This window comes from Equus caballus, chromosome 11, assembly GCF_041296265.1.
Source record: "Equus caballus isolate H_3958 breed thoroughbred chromosome 11, TB-T2T, whole genome shotgun sequence".
Lineage (NCBI taxonomy): Eukaryota > Metazoa > Chordata > Mammalia > Perissodactyla > Equidae > Equus > Equus caballus.
This window is the reverse complement of record NC_091694.1, coordinates 22,674,231-22,690,305: the sequence shown is the minus strand read 5'-3', so window position 1 is coordinate 22,690,305 and position 16,075 is coordinate 22,674,231. Positions and strand designations below refer to the sequence as shown.

The 16,075-nt window shown below is 40.1% G+C and overlaps 1 protein-coding gene across 9 annotated transcripts in view; it reads right to left on the bottom strand.

Annotated features, from left to right (window-relative positions):
* Positions 1-16,075, bottom strand: part of IKZF3 (IKAROS family zinc finger 3) — an 87,362-nt gene that overhangs the window by 43,820 nt on the left and 27,467 nt on the right. For 6 of the 9 annotated variants that reach the window (XM_023652591.2, XM_070227367.1, XM_070227366.1 and 3 more), the window contains exon 3: positions 13,929-14,030. Coding sequence is in view for 5 of the 9 variants with exons in the window: in XM_001497931.6 (XP_001497981.1) it covers positions 13,929-14,030 (102 nt within the window). In the remaining 4 variants the exon portion in view is untranslated. The remainder of the gene's footprint in view (positions 1-13,928; positions 14,031-16,075) is intronic. The other 3 variants (XM_070227363.1, XM_005597442.4, XM_070227365.1) reach the window with 1 other exon arrangement.

Genomic DNA, 16,075 nt, shown 5'->3' with positions numbered 1-16,075 from the left:
GTCTTCCCATATCCCAGTTTGAAGAATACTGCTAAAAAAGATCCCATTGTTAAAATGTGCTCACTTGCTCTTCTTCACTTTATTTAATTAACCAATAATTTTTTTGGTGAGCACTTGGAACAATGAGGGGGTAAACAAATAAGCAGATGGTTGGATGGAAAGGCATAAAGAGGGCCGGCCCAGTGGCGCAGCGGTTAAGTTCGCACGTTCCGCTTCGGCGGCCTGGGGGTTCACCAGTTTGGATCCCGGGTGTGGACATGGCACTGCTTGGCAAGCCATGCTGTGGTAGGCGTCCCATACATAAAGCAGAGGAAGATGGGCACGGACGTTAGCTCAGGGCCAGTCTTCCTCAGCAAAAAGAGGAGGATAGGCAGCAGATGATAGCTCAGAGCTAATCTTCCTCAGAAAAAAAAAAAAGGAATAAAGAAAAATAAATAAATACTGAGCATTTACTGTATACTCCAAACTTTGGCATAAAAGAAGAATAAGACCCTGTCCTTGCCATGTCATCAACTCTCTGAGAGACAATAAAGTGCAGTAAGACCCTGCCACAATGCAACATCTATAAATTTGGATATAAATTGGATTGGTGATTGCCTACAACTGCCCACTCCTCCTCCCTTCTCTGACCAGCGCAAGCTAAAATTCTTATGGGATTTCGTAGGAAGTAATTGACTCATGATTTTTTGGGACTTTGAAGTAATTGACTCACGATTATTTAGGACTTTTTAAGTTTAATGTATGGTCAGTTGTGTCTGGTCTAAACTTCACTGTTGTTGCTTTGTGCTTTTTGTAATAGTAAGTACTGAAAAACTCCCATATTTCATTAGTTTCACAATAATGTGACCCTCATATTTTAAAGACAAAATTTCTAGATTCTGGGGCTGGCCCCGTGGTCGAGTGGTTAAGTTCATGCACTCTGCTTCGGTGGCCCAGGGTTTCGCCAGTTCGAATCCTGGGCACTGACATGGCACTGCTCGTCAAGCCATGCTGAGAAGGGCGTCCCACATGCCACAAGTGGAAGGACCCACAGCTAAGGATACACAACTATGTACCGGGGGGCTTTGGAGAGAAGGGAAAAATAAAATCTTTAAAAAAAAAATTTCTGGATCCTAGTTGTGGAGAGATCTCATGTACTCTTCTCATCTCCAACACTATTCTCCTTTGTGCAAATTAAAAAAAAAACAGCCCCTCTGACAAATTATGAAAAACGATAACCTTCATTTAGTTCTCACTCCAGAATTATGCTGGTAAATGCTTAAAAACCAACTCAGAGTGAGGGAAGGGCTTATTTGTAGCATTTGCTGATGTCAGTGGTATAAATACCATGGCCCATTTCAAGCTACCAACGTGAAGTCAGCTGGCTCACAAAATTCCTGAAAATATAACAAGCAATTATGTATGAGCTGACTCTGGCACACCATGGAGATTCCTCACTTAGCCCTTAGCAGGGTGCCTTCATGTGGTTACCAAACCATACCAGAGTACACAATGACCCGGGTCGCCATGCCTGGTGCCAAACTTAGTTGGCAAGACCACATGCTATGAGAGTTAGCAGGCACATACGGGTGTTTCACACATACTCCTAATCAACTGGACTAGAATTTACATTTTATTTCACACTTGTCTTGCTTCCACTCCGAGAAGGCATCAGCACTATTGCTCTACAGTTAAAGAAAAGCAAAAGGAAAGGGGAAGAGTCTCAGAGGACCCACTAAGGACAGGGAGGAGATCCATTTTTCTTTCAATCATTACAACTGTCCATTCATCTTTTGCAGATGCCAAATATCTTCCTATAAGTTCCTTTTAGTTCACTGTGCTGCATAGCTTGGTTAAAAAAAAAAATCCAGAGATGTTTTTGCTAAAAAGATTCAAGGAGAGGTGTCTGGGTTTTATCACCAGCAGAATTTACCCGTTTGACACAATAGAAGCTGTCAAGCCTCTCTGCCCATTGTGAGCACTTACAGAAATCCCCTGTGAGTGAACTTCTGCAGCAAAGCACTGCTGATTTTGTAAGATAACCCCTGCATCCCATGAGCGACAGGTCTTGATCTGGGCTTGAGAGATGTAATATTTTGATAAAAAACGGCACTTCCTTTTGAAGCATATATTTGCGTGTGCTGAGCAGTACCACTGGAACCTCAGTGAGCGCCTCGGCGAGGCTGACTCGGTCTCTCCCAGCTCGCTCCAGCCATAGACCCCTCCTTCACACATCTAAATGTAGCAGTAATTAGCATCCATAAACCACAAATGTGGCTTGCTTTTTTTCTTCCCCCTTTCAGAAGCATCAAAGTAGTTTGTATTTCTCATGAGCGCAGAAAGTCGTACACCTCAAAAGAGACTGAGACTCTGACATGGAAAGCTACTGAAGATGGGAGCTGTACCTCCTAAGGGAGGAAGAATGATTTTTTTCAGCAAACTTTCTAATTAAAGTTCTTGTTTTTGATCTAAGCATCACACAAGGTATCACAATAGAGAAAATTGAAGGCCTTTCAAAAAATTATCGAATTCAACTTTTCTCATGGGATCCGGCATGATTCTCTTTTACAACAGAGATAATTAAATAAATAAACCAATTGATCACCAGTGTACAATTAATTAAAAAGAAATCTATTTCATGATGAGTACCAGGTATATTTGATATTCAGTTGTAAAGATTTGTGAGATGAAGGGTGTAGTGCCTTGAGTTGTCCCCCCAAAATTCATGTCTGCCAGGAACCACAGAACATGACTTTTGTACATGTAATTAGTTACGATGAGGTCACACTGGATTAGGGTGGGCCCTTAATCCAATGACTGTTGTCCTTATAAGAAGAGGAGAAGATAGACAGAGAGACACACAGGCAAGACAGCTATGTGACAAGAGAGACAGAGGTTGGAGTGATGTAGTTTACAAGCCAAGGAATACCAAGGATTGCTGGGAGTCACCAGAAGCTAGAAGGAGGCAAGAAAGGATTCTTCCCTAGAGCTTTTAGAGGGAGCATGGCCGTGCTGACACCTTGATTTGGGCCTTCTAGCCCTTAGAACTGTGAGAGAAGAAATTCCTGTTGTTGTAAGCCACCTCGTTTGTGGTAATGTATTATAGAACCTCTAGGAAAACTAATACAAAGGGTAAATGTGCAACTTAAGCAGGGTAAAAGCTGATGCTGATGGATATTGAGTATATTATGTACTTTTTGCCCCATAGCAGCTCAAGAACAAACTGCTAGTGTAAGTACAAAGAGATGGGGATTGTTAGGGAGCTGCTGAAAAATGGGGGCCAGTAGAGTGTTAAATGCAGGGAGTTGGTAACCAAATTTATATTCCCTAATTATTCAAAGAGGAAAAGTAATGCCACCAGCATATGCAAGCAGAATCACAACCTCAGAACATACATGCTCATAACAGAATCTTTCCTTCCATATTCTAAGTGGGATACGACAAGATGGGGACCCAATTTCAGAGGAAGACAAACTGAAATGAAAAGCTGTGAGGTTCCACCTCAGTCATTCTGTCCCTAACTGCATTTCTTTGTCATAGAGCCTTGCTGGGATAATATCCACCATCTCCTGTCTCATCTCTACCTAGTTATAATCCTGGGTACACTACTGTTAAACACGTCTGACAGTCCTGATATCCAGAGGCTTTTATTTTATCGTGATCCTCTGTGAACACAGGCCAGATACAAGCAATAGGGAAATTCTTTCTCACAATATGTTATAAATATTGCTTTAGGTTCTGCTTTTGACATTACGGTATTTCAATGACATTTTAGGTCCAAAAAGAAGGTCTCAATATCCTTTAGATTCAGTGAAGTACCCATGATATTCCCAACACTAAACAAAAATAAAGACTTGGGGATCCCTGGGTTATTTCCTACTGCTCAAGATCAGTCTGACAACAGTTGCAGTTGGTTACCATTAAGAAGGGAAATGATCACTGCTCACAGGAGTCAAGGACCAGGCTGGAAAAAGAACCCTGAACCTCTTCATTTCTTGTGCTTTTCAATTCAGGTGGATTATATCACTTCATAGGTAGGTATTTTTAGAAAGATGTAAATGTGGGCTACTAAGGCTCTTTTTTTCAAAAAGTTTATAATGTAACGGGGTGAAAGTTTGTCATGCACAAACAATTCCAGGTAGGGTATAATTAGGTGCTTAAACAAGTACTAATCAAACACACTCCAAAAACCCAGCTCTAAGACTACACTTGGGGGAAGCTGGGGTAGTACAAGGAGGCCTCGTGGAGGAAATAAACTTGAGTTGATGTAAATATATCCAGTGCATTAGTCTATTAGATGTAAATTTTCAGGAAGAAAGGAGGAATCAATCAAGTGGTAACACAACATTTAATCCACATATGGTTTTATTTGTGATCAGTTAATATATGCAAATTGTAGTGGTACAGAGCTATACTCACTATATACGTGTGTGATAAACAGAGCTCTTAGTGATGTATGTTTTTCTAATTTAAAAAATATTAGTGTTAGAGTCCCCATTGATGCCCTTTTGAAATGATTATATGAACACCGTTCCTTTCAAGGACCAGAAGCTTTCTTAACTCATCACACAATAAACATACACACTAGGCCAGGAGTCAGCAAACTACGGCCTGCAGATGAAATCTGACCCACTGCCTGTTTTTGGAAATAAAGTTATTGGTACACAGCCACACGCATTCATTTATGTATCTTCTATGGCTGCTTTTCACTACAACAGCAGAGTTGAAAAGTTGCAGCAGAGATCATATAGCCCACAAGCCTAAAATATTTACTATCTGGCCCTTTACAGAAAAAATTTGGCAACTCTTGTGCTAGGCTCAGTATATATTGTAAAAAAAATGATCAAAATATCTGTGGGGTGGGAAACAAGTGAATTTATGCTAAACGTTAATACCTTTTAAAATTATTTTCCAAATATGTCATTTTGTTTCTCAAACAATTCTCTACAAGAGAACAATAACGTAGTATTTCTAATTTTCTATAAAATAATTTTCTAAGAGCTGTTAGTGGCCATGCTGTGCTGGTGGCCCACATACTAAAAAATAGAGGAGTATGAGCACAGATGTTAGCTCAGGGCTAGCTGAGAGTGAATCTTCCTCAGGAAAAAAAAAGAAAAGAATAGGATCCTCTAAAGCATGCTTTAAAGTTATTTATAATCATTTTTATATTATAGCTAAATTTCCTAACTACCTTTAAAAATATAATCCTAATTCTAGTCTTAATGTTTCCCTGTGCTGCATATGGCAGAATTACCTTTTTATGCAATAGGTATTTCTTTTATCAGGCAATGGTACTTTTTAATTCTATTATTTTATATAATTCTGCATGTATAATTTGTATATACTCATCATATCAAATCTTTCTAAAAAGCAGGCGCCTGGTAACAACCTTTTCCAAAGGTATATGACCCAGATTAAGTGCCAAGATTAACAGAAGAGTAATCAGTTTGGAGCTTAATCATGAAATAACGGATTCATCTTTCAATACTAAACTTAGTCTATTCATTTCTAAGTCAGGCTTGGAGGAAAGAATCCCATTTCTTCTCTCTTTCCCAAATTATTTAGAATGATTGATTATATCTTCTAGTCTCTGCCAAGAACTGAATGACACTCCCAGACTCCTAACAACTGAGAAAAATATACAGATAACCCGTTAATCCACTGACATGTAGTTGGAAGTAAGGTGATAGAAATAGCATAGGCAGCTACAGCAGTCAAAGATAACTCAAACTGAGTGGACCACAGAGACTGAACCTCTTTTCTCCTTGGAAGCACTTGTGGAGCAGGGTCAAATGCAGAGGCCTGCAATCTATTGTATGGACTCCAGGATAAGTGCTGCACCACATAGGTTTTTACAATATTTGTTTTAAACTCCTATTGTTGGATGGAAGTGATTTGGTTTCTTGTTTACGTTTGAGTATTTCTGGTTTTTGTCCCCAATTACCTGAAAATATAAAACTCATAGGCCATTTCTGAACCCTGCGCAAATTCTAACATAAAATATAAATTCCCAGACCAAAAGTTGTATAGGGGTCATCATTTCAAACATGAACTTAATGGCATTACCTACCAGAACTCAGAAACCCTAACTCAGAAAAACACAAGCCAAAGGCACAGCTATCATTTGCCTCATTCTGAATGTGACTCCATGGATGTCACCTTCAAGAAGTTGCATAAAGCTGGTAGAACACCATACGCCTTTCCTCAGCACAAATGACCACATCCTGTGCCAGGCAGCATTTTTCAGTCTCTGTGGTTAAGAACTGGTACAAATTAATGTACAGCTAGGCAGAGCTGGAATGTTAGTTGAAGCTGTGATTTGAATCTCTGAAGTTTTAGACATAGAACTCTATTTCTTGGTCTCTTAGAAAAGAAAAGATCCCAAGAAACAATTCTTTTCTTTTTCTTTTCTTTCTTTAAGAAGCACATATATATACACATATAATTAATCTAAGGCATTCATTGAGTCACTTACTCAGCAAACATTTATTGCACACCTACTATGGGCCAAGTATTGTTCTAGGTGCTACAAATACCTAGCAGTGAAAAAGACAGCCCAAGCTCCTGGCTCAAGAAGGGTGGAGGGAGAGAGACAATAAACAAATAAAACTCCCAAATTATCTGTGGTGAGTGCCATGCAGAGAATTAAAATAGGGTAATGTGTTAAAATAGTGACTGGGTTGTCAGGGAAAATCTCTCTGAAGGAATGACACCTAAGATGAGATCTGAGCGACATTCATAAAGCAACAGTGATCAGATTTATCAACATAAATATTAGCATAAAATGTGTGCAATGTTAATATAAATATAGTACTCAAAATTCACCAAAAAAGCCTAGAAGTATTCCATAATGCTAATACAGACTATCTTTGAGTAACAGAATAGAGGTGGGTTTTTCTGTTTTCTTTCTACTTCTATGAACTTTCCAAACTGTGATAAAACACAAAAACATATTTGGTCTTTATCTCCAATTCCCTATACAGAGTTCCTAAAACCCTTGGAGTTTGCTGAGTGTTTTTTGTTATTCATAACAAGCCCTTTTCAATCACACCTGAGTTTATGCTACTGAGGTGACTTAGAGTGATACCCCTTGATAGCCTCAGTATGGGTTGGTCACCAGAAAGACCAAGTGATTAGAGAATTGGAACTTTCAGCCCCATCCACCAACCTCCAGGAAGGGGAGAGGGGATTGCAGATTGAGCTCTTTAAAAACTCTTGAACAATGAGATTCAGAGAGCTTCCGGTGAACACATGGAGGTGCTAGAAGGGTAGTGTGCCCAGAGAAGGCATGGAAGCTCCATGCCTTCCAACCCCAGACCTTGTCCCATGCATCGATTCCATTTGGCTTTCCCTGAATATTATCCTTTATAATAAACCGGCAATAGTAAGTAAAGCACTTTCCTAAGTTATGTGAATCATACTAGCAAATTATCAAACCTGAGGGGGATTTCTGGGAAACCCCTAAGTGGCCAAGCTGGGCTAAAGTGCAGGTAACCTGGGGACCTGGTACTTTCAACTGGTGTCTGAAGTGACGTTAGTCTTGTGGGACTGAGCCCTTAACCAGTGGATTCTGCACTAACTCTAGGAGTTAGTATCAGAATTGAATTGGTGGTGAGTTGGTATCTAGAGAATTGGTTGCTGGTGTTGGAAAACACCACAGAATTGGTATCATGAGTGGGACTTGCTAGAATAGTCCTGGCTCATAGAAACATGTGGTTTGGAATGAGAAAGGAAGAAAGAACAGGAGATGAGGAACCTCTGATTCCTGACCATGGAGCAGGAGCTGTCTGCGATCAGTTACTAAAGTGATGGATCCAATCCCTGGGGAGCTGGTTCACTGGATGCATAAGGAAATGCAAACTAATAAAAAAGTGAAATGTACAATCTCTTGGTTACTGTTATCTGTAATAGCTAAAATGAAATGAAAAGAGAGTTCTGGATCAGACCTTGATGATGGACCAGTTTCAGATTTTGGTTGGTTTTAGCTTCAGATATTAGGATCAAAGCTTCCCCTAAAAGGAAAAATTATGCTGGAGAGAGTACCTCCAAGATCTCTGCTCACCAAAAGGTAGTTCATGTTGGGGGGGAGGGCAAAACCATGAAACCAGGTGGTATAGTGTGGAAGAGCTGTCTTATTTTATGAATTAGTATCATCAGCTTCCTGAGAACCTTTATTAATATGGATCATGAGGGTGACTAATTTAGGGGCAGTGTCTTTGGTTTTGAATGCTACAGAACGGAAGAGCATGTTTGGGTTGACACAGGACCCACACCTCATATGGAACAATCACAGATAGTTACACATGATCCAGACTACAGCAGGTTTTTCCTGAGAGAAGAGCCAGGCTGGTGGACTGGATAAAAACCACTGTAAGGTTTATTTACCCGGAAAAAGAAGACTGTCCATTCCCTCTATAAATGCCAATGGAACACTCTAGATGGAGTAACTGATATGCTTTGTAGGTCAACCATATGGGACTGGCTTTATAAAAACCGAGATATTCACCCACAGAATATGCCTGTTATCTAGCTCATGGTAAATGCTATGACTTAAGGGGGTGTTCTAAGAATGTACATGCTGGACGTGGTATGGTAAAGTTGGTGCAGCCACTGGAAGAGATGACAATGGGGCTTGGAAAGAAGTACTTTATTATATTCACAAGCCCCATAGAGAGGGGTCACCACATGCTACACAGGGCCACTGGGGAAAGCACCAGTGTCAGTCAGGAGGCAGAAAAGAAGAGTGAAGAAAAATCTTAGGCCAGAGTCTTTATTGGAGTTTCCGAGAAAAGGCAAAGCAGGAAGGATAAACAGTTTAGGATTGGCTGGTTTGAATAATCCCAGCAGGCTTTGGGACATAAGAGTGGTCTCTAGTTGTCTGGTACTTGGCCCTGGGTGAATTCAAGAAGGGGAAATACTAGTTTAGAGTATGAGAGTTAGTTAATGAGATGGCTAATGGGTATAGAGTCTGGACTAGTTAATTTGCATATGAAAAGCATGGTCCTGGCCAAGCCCTTTACTATCTCTAAGAACTGGCTATCCCTGAGAGGGGCAGTCTTTCCTTGGGTCTGTAAGGCCCTCAAATGTCAAAGCATCAAAAATTCAGAAAATAAGAAAATATAGTTAATATAATTGGTCCTGTGATGAACAGATGCCAAAGAGACAAATATGGAATCTAAGAAAACATGGTTAGAACAGGGGCCCCTTTTGCGTGGGCATCCCATGTACCGTTACTCCTGCAAGATCAAGCAACAGTGCTAGAAGCCTTATTGAATCTGCGGTCTCAGCTTCCCCTATTGGGTCTTCACATGATAATAAAAACATTAGGTTAATGAACAAGAAAACAAGAAGAGGCAGAAGGATGAGTCAAGGGACTTATTCCAGCAAGGTGGAAAACTGTAAATGGTTATTAAGAAATAAGATGAATAGGGCCAGCCCCGGTGGCCTAGTAGTTGAGTTCTGCGCATTCTGCTTCTGTGGCCCAAGTTTGGTTCTTGGGCGCAGACCTACACCACTTGTCTGTTAGCAGCCATGCAGTGGCAGCAGCTCACATACAAAAAAACAAAAAGGAGGAAGATTGGCAGCAGATGTTAGCTCAGGGTGAATCTTCCTCAGCAAAAAAAATAAAAAAAGAAAGAAAGAAAAAGAAATAAGATGAATAAAGGAAATATTGATAGGGCTAAAGCAAAGAAGAAAAAGAAAGGGGAGAGTCAAGAGATTTGTCTCAGCAGGGTGAAAATCTTTAGATGGTTATTAAGAAATGGGATAAATAAAATGGACATTGATGGGCTTGAAACAAAGGTCTTAATACAGCACTATGGAAGGTTGGGTGGACCCAAGGGACCTGCTGCTGATTCTCCCACCTTAAAGGGCCCCAAACAAGTCCACTCTATTCACTCCATTTGGAGGAATTTAAAAAGCCAGAAGGCAAAGATTACAATCTGAAATCGCCTAGGACAATAGGCAGATTAATCTTTGTCATGACAAAAGGGCCACAGTCCCTTGGCTCAGCTTCTCACTCATGACCCAAAGCCTTTTGCACATGAAGGGGTAAAATGGTCAGGGGGTGGAGAAGAAAAGTTTCTGAGACTCCCTGACATGAGTGCCTCATGCACTATGGTACCAAAACTTGTTAGTAAAGCCATAAAGGGGCTTCAATTAGACTGAGAGAGTATAGAAATATAGGGGTTGATAGGATTATGGTAGAAGTTTGGGTGAAAATTGGAATGTTTAAACAGACTTTATGTGAAAAAGTTGTATCTCCTTTACCTGAATATTTTGTGGGAATGGATATTATGTCTGACTGGGGAACACTTCTACCTAGTTCTATTAAATCAAAACCTGTTGATGAAGTTCTAATGGAGGTTACAGTTATGAATGTAAGGGTTGACAGATTAAGGTGAACATCTGGAGGAAAACTGGTATGTGTGAAGTGGTTGAGTTTCTTTTACATGAACATATTACGTGGACGGACATTGTGTCCGACTGGGAAACTTTCTGTAAAACAGAAGGCATGTAAATTGGTCCTTCAAGCAATATTAATCGGATATGCTGAATGGGAGTGGATAAGATTGCCCAAGTCCACACAGGGTAGAAGAGAAGCTGGAGTGCTGGTACAGACAAATTCTGTGCAATAGCGCTATGTGGAGTGTAGACTGGGTCTTACGGCAAGCCTGTGAGTGCTTCCCAGCGATGACTATTGGGACTATGGAATAGAGAATTTCCATTTCAGGGGCAATTATTAGTCTGCTACCTGACATTAATTGGAACTGCCCCTATGATTGCAGGACAAAAAAATTCTTAATATCTGAAATACTCATGATGTCTTAGGTGGTGTCAGAGAAATGCTCTAACGGGGAGGGCAATGCCCAGAAGAATTCCATAATAAAGTGGAAATAGTTTATAGAGGATTATGCTACCTGGGGAATGCAAGCAGGAGATACAGACAAGCAGGGAGCCTCTTCTCTCCTAGGACTGACTTTAGAACTGTGTGAAGAGCTGCCGGATTCTATCATTACTTGGACAGTGCCCTATAAACAGCTCTTGATAGACCAACAAAGAGGTGCTTGGGTTATGGATGGCAGTTCTAAGATACATGGACAATACCCTGTTTGGAAAATCACCCTTCTGATTGAAGAAGGTAAAAACAAATCAGCTTGGTAGGATGAATTACATGCTGTTTTCCTAGCAGTGATAGAAGAACTGAACAATGATAAAAGCCTCTATATTTTGGTTTTTACCTGACTCACGGATGATGGCCAATGGCCTGGCCATGTAGGCAGAAAGGCAATGGAAACTTGATCTATTAAGGGGATGACCAAATGTGGCATGGTCCTATGGAAATCACTACGGGAATTTGAGGGCTGCATTAAAGTAGGACATGTTGATGCCCAGGTTTGGAAGGTGATTGGAACCAAAAAGTGGATATCATGGTATACTCACTTGAGGTGGCCACATGGGTCCATGAAATGAGTAGACATTTAGGGACCGCAGTAAGGCAAAGGGCTGAATCTGGACATATTCCTTTTGCACGCTCTGAGGCTCAAAGTGCCAACAAGAACTTTTCTGTCAGCAAGAAAGACAGAAGCTGCAGGTGGCTATGGGGAAAATTCCTCAGGGGAAGGTTCCACACCTAAGCGGCAAGTGGATTACACTGAACCAATGCCAGTAGCTCCAGAGGGGCTACAAATGGGTTTTGATAGGATAACATTGACTCTGGATTAGGCTTTGCTTACCTGATGGTTGACGCAAATGGTCAGAGTACTATAAAACAACCAGAACAGAAGATATTGCACCAATTTGGACCACCAAGTCACATTTCTTCAGGCCAAGGAACATGCTTTACAGCCCATAATGTCAAACAATGGGCAGAGAGATACCTTCCTTAGAATAATAGTTTCATCGAGAACTGGAATAGGCAACTGAAACACTGGTTGTTTAAGACAGGGAGAGACGTGGGCATGAAGGGTTGGTTTACATGTCTTCAAGAGTGTGTGCTCACACTCAACACGAGAGGGGCTAAGGGAGTGTCCTCACTAAATAAATTCCTCTGTTTTTCTGGTGGATCTGGGGAAGACGGGATGGAGGAGGATGCTAGTATGACTGTGAAATTTTTCCCAAGGGGAGAGGACACTGGTATGATGACTATACTTTCTTTTTCTTCCCCACATCACTTCAACTTTCTCTTTCCTACTTGATGCAGTGGTCACAGGACCAGGGCTGCAACTACAAGTGCTGGAAACAGGGATGATTCCTAGGCAAGAAACTGTAACTATAGCTTTAAATCTTTATGTCAGAATTCCTAAAGGCCTGATAGGGCAGGTTGTGCCTTCACTCCATTTGGCAAAACTGAAGTTAGCAGTGAATGCAGCTATGTTGCCTAGTGGTAAAAAAGCCCTCTAGTTCTGCACCTAAGTAACTCTACCCTATATGAATAGGACTGAGGGGGAGGCACTTGTTAGACTAGTACTGCTGCTGCAGTACAGTGGCTAAACCTAATGTTCCTTCCAAAAGTGGAAAAGTTCAGGTATAAACGGAAAGATTGAAGAATGTAGCTGAGGATAAAGGAATGAAGCAATGGTTTATGTAATGAAGGAAGTCCAATATTATATTAAAATCTCAAGAGAGGCTCAGAGTAAGAGAATAATATTGTCTCTTAGCTCAATTATACCAGATGACCAAAAAGGTGAAGGCATATATTGCTGAGACTACTCTTGCTTTTGGAACCTGACAAGATCAAATGGAAGCCTGCAAACCTGAGTGGCCTTTACCTTGGGAGACATTTTCATATGATATAATGGACTGGACTAATCATTAATGACTGAATGGACCCTACTAATGTGCCAGTATCTCTTGACTTTTATGGTCCTTTTGCTATAAGGGATTTGTGGTCAAAGACCAGGGGGTAGCCTGTGGTACAATGCAAAAAATAATATTTGGGTTTTGTCCCAGATTCTAGACACAGAGTTCCTAAAACCCTTGGAATTTGCTGAGTGATAGGAGTGTCTTTTGCTATTCATAACAAGCCCTTTTCAATCACACCTGAGTCTATGCTACTGAGGTGACTTAGGATGGGGCGTCTTGATAGCTTCAGTGTGGGTTAGTCATCAGAAAGACCAAGTGATTAGAGGATTGGAACTTTCAGCCTCATCCACCAACCTCCAGGAAAGGGAGAAGGGACTGCAGATTGAGCTCTACGAAAACTCCTGAACAATAAGATACAGAGCGCTTCTGGGTTGGTGAGCACACAGAGGTGCTGGAAGGGTAGTGTGCCCAGAGAAGCCATGGAAGCTCCACGCTCTCCCACCTCATGTCTTGCCCTACGCATCTCTTCCATTTGGCTCTTCCTGAGTTGTGTCTGTTATAACAAATCACTAATGGCAAGAAAAGCGCTTTCCTAAGTTCTGTGAGTCATTCTGGCAAATTATTGAATCTGAGGGGAGGTTGTGCAAAACCCTGAATTTGTAGCCAAGTTAGACAGACGTGCAGGTAACCTGGGACCTGGTACTTTCAACTGGTGTCTGAAGTGAGGGCAGTCTTGTGAGACCAAGCATTAACTCTAGAAGTTAGTATGAGAGTTTGGATTGCTGGATGCCCAGTTGGTGTCTGGAGAATTGGAGAATTGGTTCTTGGTGTTACAAAACACCCCGGACAAACTTTCTACGATGAACGTGCATTACTTTTATAATACAAAAGAGTAAAATAAATGTTATTTTAAAAATGAAGTTAGTATAACTTGAACACTGAATAAGCACCTTAAATTCTCAAAATTTGCTGATATTCTATAGCAAATTATTAAATGTAAATATTTGTAAAATGAACAAAACTGAATTACTCCCAACTTAACCCACAAATGCAAGTTTTCCTTGGAGAGTTCCAGATTTCTTCTTCATATTAAGCCTCGACCACATCTATAACCATTAGTTTCTAGTCTGTACACTATGGCTCACCTCCTATATCTTCATCTTCATTTGTTGGGCCTTCTGCACTATCCACATTTTCTGTTTCATGAGGTTTGGTTAAATTGTAGTCATTCAAAATCACTGGACCTTCTGGGAGATAAAAAGAATTTTAACTATGCAGTCAACTTTAAAGGGTTTTTATAAACATGTAATAAGTAGACTCCCATTTCAGCTTGATACAATCTCATGATAGACAGTATCTCTTTCACATATACTCCAAGTGGGATATATATGAAAACTCTTGAGGTTTAGAAACACATGTCCAGGGTTGATGTACCTTTCCATTAGACAAGATTTTCTCAAATATTTCCTTCATCTGAGTTAAAATGAACTCAAGTTCCTTCTAGACAGACATTCTCTCTCCTTTGGTATGTCTCAATATTCAGCAGGATGCTATTGCTATTGATGACCAAGAAGTATTAATATATGGTGATGAGAAATAGTAAGCCTGAAAATACTGGCATAATCCAATTTGGGAAAGACACTTTCCTGAGAGGAAGCATATGAGCTTCTGTATACCAAATCCTACTTTCCCTGTCTGTTCACATTATAAATGTGATTCTGAGGAAAACATATTGGCCCCCAAGATCCTTTATTTCTTCAAACATTTACTAAATGCTAACAAGGCTGTAGGTAAGATGAATAAGGCATAATTCCTATCCTCAAGGAGTTTATACTTTGCAGTTGTAGATTAGACAAGCCCGTAACTATAATGCAAGACTCAAACAAGAGATAACAGAAGTCTATAATGCAGAGAGATTATATATCTATAACGTAAGAAATTAAGGGAAATACAAAGTGTTATGGGAGTTCGTTAGTGAAAGAGAGCAGACATAATAAAAGCATGCTTAAATAAACAGCAAACTTGTTAAAATCAAATTTAATGGAAATATAATTTTGCACAATAAATATTGATAATATTAGAAGTAAGAAAAAAGAAACAATGTAGCTGGAATTATTTCACATGTAAGCATGGTAGCTCAACAAAAGATGCTAACAGAAGAAATGAACTGAAAAGTTACCCACTTTCTATCAAACTCCTTCTCAATATTCAGAGAACCTATTACATGCAACAAATAGTCAAAGACACTGAATTCTGTGGTGTTTAAGCTGGGCTGAAGCAGCAGAGGTGACTGTAAACTCTGCAGTGGCATTCCTTTCAGCTGCCAAACACATGTTGCAGGACTTTTACTGGAATTCAGCAGTAAAATGGAAACATTTCATAAAATCCATGACTAAGAGGTTCTGAAAATGTGGTCATCATGAACTCATGTTTTGATTTATAAATAAGTAAAGTTTCTAATTCCTGCATATTGTAACATATACTCTATGAACCCTAAGACTGTTCTAAACAGTGGTTCTCTTTTCTCAAGCCTGAAATGACTAACATAAAGTGCACACCTGAACAACTAATATGAAGTACAGTTAAAATTAGTTTAAATTTAGTTTAAATTAAAATATAAGGTTAGGGGCTGGCCCCTGGCTGAGTGGCTAAGTCCACGTGTTCTGCTGTGGTAGCCCGGAGCACTGGTTCAGATTCTGGCGCAGACCTAGCACCACTCATCAAGCCATCTCAGGTGGCACCCCACATAGACGAACTAGAAGAACCTACGACTAGGATATACCACTATGTACTGGGGGGCTTTGGGGAGAAGAAAAAAAAGAGGAAGATTGGCAACAGATGTTAGCTCGGGGCCAATCTTAAAAAAGAAATTCACTCTAAAAAAAACACATATATATATAAGGTTATAACTCACAATAACACAAAAAGGCACAAGTGGTAAATTTTGTAATATAGCACAACCTTTGATTCAAAGTGAGTTAATCAATGGAGAAAATATGGAAGTTATTTTTAGGAAATAATTTTAAATGTTTATAGTTTATCCTGGAGCAGAGGTCGCCAAACTATGGCCCAAGGGCCAGATCTAGCCATGGCTTGCTTTTGTATGAACCCAGGAGGTAGGAATGGTTTTTACTTTTTTAAAGGTTTGTAAAAAATATAAAGAGGAATATGCAACAGAGACCATATGTGGTCCAAAAAGTCTAAAATATTTACTATCTGGCTCTTTATAAGAAAAGGTTGCTAACTATGTTCTACGATGAAAAGCACAAGTCATTCAAATACAAGCCTCTAC